The 2,883-nt window shown below is 43.1% G+C and overlaps 1 protein-coding gene across 1 annotated transcript; it reads left to right on the top strand.

Moving 5' to 3' along the window:
• Positions 1 to 1,501: 1,501 nt before the first annotated feature.
• Positions 1,502 to 2,395, top strand: T310_5583 (uncharacterized protein; the record flags this gene model as incomplete). Its single annotated transcript, XM_013471548.1, has 3 exons — positions 1,502 to 1,743; positions 1,804 to 2,074; positions 2,135 to 2,395. 3 exons carry the CDS (start codon positions 1,502 to 1,504, stop codon positions 2,393 to 2,395), a joined length of 774 nt encoding a protein of 257 aa, XP_013327002.1.
• Between the last annotated feature and the right edge of the window lie 488 nt (positions 2,396 to 2,883).

The following is a 2,883-nucleotide window of genomic DNA, read 5'->3' on the forward strand; positions in this document are numbered from 1 at the left end:
ATTATATCCTAGCCTTTAATTTTAAAATCAGATTATATATAGGTATAACTACTTGTAAGAGAAATATAAGGTTAATATTATATATATTGCTTTTTAGATACCTATTTTTAATTTTACATAAAAATTACACTGTATTTTATATTATTCCAGTAAATAATAGAGTAGACTACTTCTGATTAATGCTGTATGCTGTAAATACTTTATAATTATAGTATATAAAATATCTCTTTAATATCTTTAAAGCTTGTTGAGATATGAGCGTACAAAAAACGCATTTTGTATGGGTATTCTAGTGATCGGAGCAACCGGGTGATCGAAACAGCCGGGAAATACGTTATGGGATGGACATACATCTTGGGTTAAGTTTTAGTTCTCTCATCGTTAATCACTAACCAACCATTTTCTAGTCTAGAGACTAGACCTAGACTGTAGAGGCTCTGGAGAATATATCCGTTTCCAGCTAACTAACTCCCGAAAATGGCAACATTTAGCGTCTACCTATCTTTGTTCACATCACACCGCTTTTTACTACACTGAATATTCCCCAAAAGATCGACCAGACATCATAATGGGATTTAGTATCTGGACATTTCTATTAAAGAGTTTTTGTTCTTCTGCACTAAATTCTTGTTTTCGACCAAAATTGACGTTCGTTGGTCGTGTTATGCGTTTGCGGAGTATTCTGCTGTGACGTGTCGAGATATCGTGGCAGCGATATTAGAGGTTCGAAGGCATGGAACTAGACTAGGCTGCTAGAACGATACTGCGGAGTACATATTGATTGCAACTAGGACTAGAGAGAAATCCACATCTACGGAGTAGGTCAAGATACCTGATATAATCAAACAATAATAGACAAATTAACTGTATGAGTACTCAAATTTCTGGTTTGGCCCCCGTGTAGGATTTGCAGAGTAATTTCATACAACCAACAAATAATAATTGGGGGCTACAAATTAACCTCCAACAGTACTCCGTACGTGTAGCCAATCTTTTGCCAAAATAAGGCAGCAGAACATACTCCGTACCTATGACGAGGCGCTGCTCTGTGCGGTGTGCCGCACTGCTCCACAAAGGCAACACTTCTGCCAGTCTGTTTTCTATTAATATTTTGACAGTTGAAGGATCGGCTCAGCCCCAGCACTGCCCAGGAACCATCAACCAACAGCTTTCTGGCAGTTTATTGGTTGGTGCAATGTAGCAACAAAGCTTCGCCTAATTACTAGCCCTGGTGGGTAATTAACCAACATCAACAGCAATCTATATAGCCTTGTTGGATGCTCAGCTCTCAGCTCAGCTTGTTTTGTCACTCATCTCTCAGACTCCTTCAATCTGATCAGACTCTTCTTTGTGTGAAGGGCTATCTTATCAGGGTTGAGAGTCTGTTCAGCTTTTTTTTTGACCTAATTTGCAACGAAACCATCGATTGATTGTAGTGATTCAACAGACAACCAACATATAACCCACACACGCTATTTTCATTAGTCTGTTGAACGCCAAAATGAACGCGCTCTTCATCGTCCAGCTTGTCGTTTATATCCTGCTGTGTCCGCCCATCCTCTACGTCTGGTACCACCATGGCTGGCCCGGTTTCCTGGGATGGGGATACATGGTAGTTTTCTGCGCGTTCCGCATCATCGGCGGTGGCATGGCGATCAACGGCACCGGCACGGGGCCAGCTATCCTCGCAGGACTGGGGATTTCCCCGCTCTTGCTGGCTGTGAACGGAATTCTCGATGAAGCGTATGTATATTCGTCTTGAACGAAAGAGAAAATGGCGGTAGCTAACCCAAACATCGACAGTCGAATCTATCGCAAGCCCGACCAGAACAGATACCTGCGTCTGCTGCTCCTTGCCGTCATGACCGCCATCGTTGCCGCGGGCATTGCTGAAGCTGGCACGGGCGCTGCAGCGCTGGGCGGCAGCAACCCCAGCTCCGACGACGTCACCAATGCTTCGATCGGGGTTGGGTTGTTCTTCACCACATGGGTGCTTCTCGTCGCCTGGGGGTTGTTCCAGCTGAGATCGACGCAGCAAAGACGGGATGCCATTGCTTTCCGGGAAGGCACATTGGTAAGATCTCTACATCTCTATAAAATGATGAGTGCATTGCATTGCTGACATCCCCCGCAGCTCCTCTACGCTATCTTCGCCTCCCTCATCTTCGTCGGAATCAGAGTGACATACATCCTCGTCGCGGTGGCCACGAAGAAGGAGTCCTTAAACCCGATTACCGGGTCGCTGGTCGTCCGGGTCCTGCTCAGCTTCCTTCCCGAGCTCATCAGCAGTTTGATTTTGATCTTTGCCGGTTTGAAGACACTGGAAGTGGGACAGATTACGAAGGCGGGATATGGTGTGCCGACGGCTATGGCATACTCGGTATGGAGGAATTAATTGCGCTTATTAGGATGAATGTAGACGTATTTTTCCTTTTTTTTTTCACTTACTGTATTGGGTATGTGGTGTGGAGTTTATAATATATTTTTTTTTTCGTGTCATGTTTTGTAGGCTCCTGTGATGGGTCATGTTGGCTCTTCTCTATTCAAATGAAGGATACACTGTGTTCCATAGAGGGATAAAGAGGTACAATGATGTACATACATATGACTGAATGAAAAAATAAAGGAATCTGATCAAAAATGGAGCTTTGTCGCTGCTGCTTTGCATGTCGAGGTTTTGGATATATACCAGTTTCTCAACGGAGATGGAATTCTTCTATAAAGATACCACTGGAAAAAGAAAATAAACTTATTGATCGATGACTCAATCGATCATTATATTAGTGAATCGATCCTCCAATCCTGACCACCTTTTTGCCTCCTTTTGTTTTTGTGTTAATTCATTCAAGTCACAGAATTTTTTTTCTTAAAAAAATGAGGCAC

This window comes from Rasamsonia emersonii (assembly GCF_000968595.1).
Source record: "Rasamsonia emersonii CBS 393.64 chromosome Unknown ctg1118621760302, whole genome shotgun sequence".
Taxonomy (NCBI): domain Eukaryota; kingdom Fungi; phylum Ascomycota; class Eurotiomycetes; order Eurotiales; family Trichocomaceae; genus Rasamsonia; species Rasamsonia emersonii.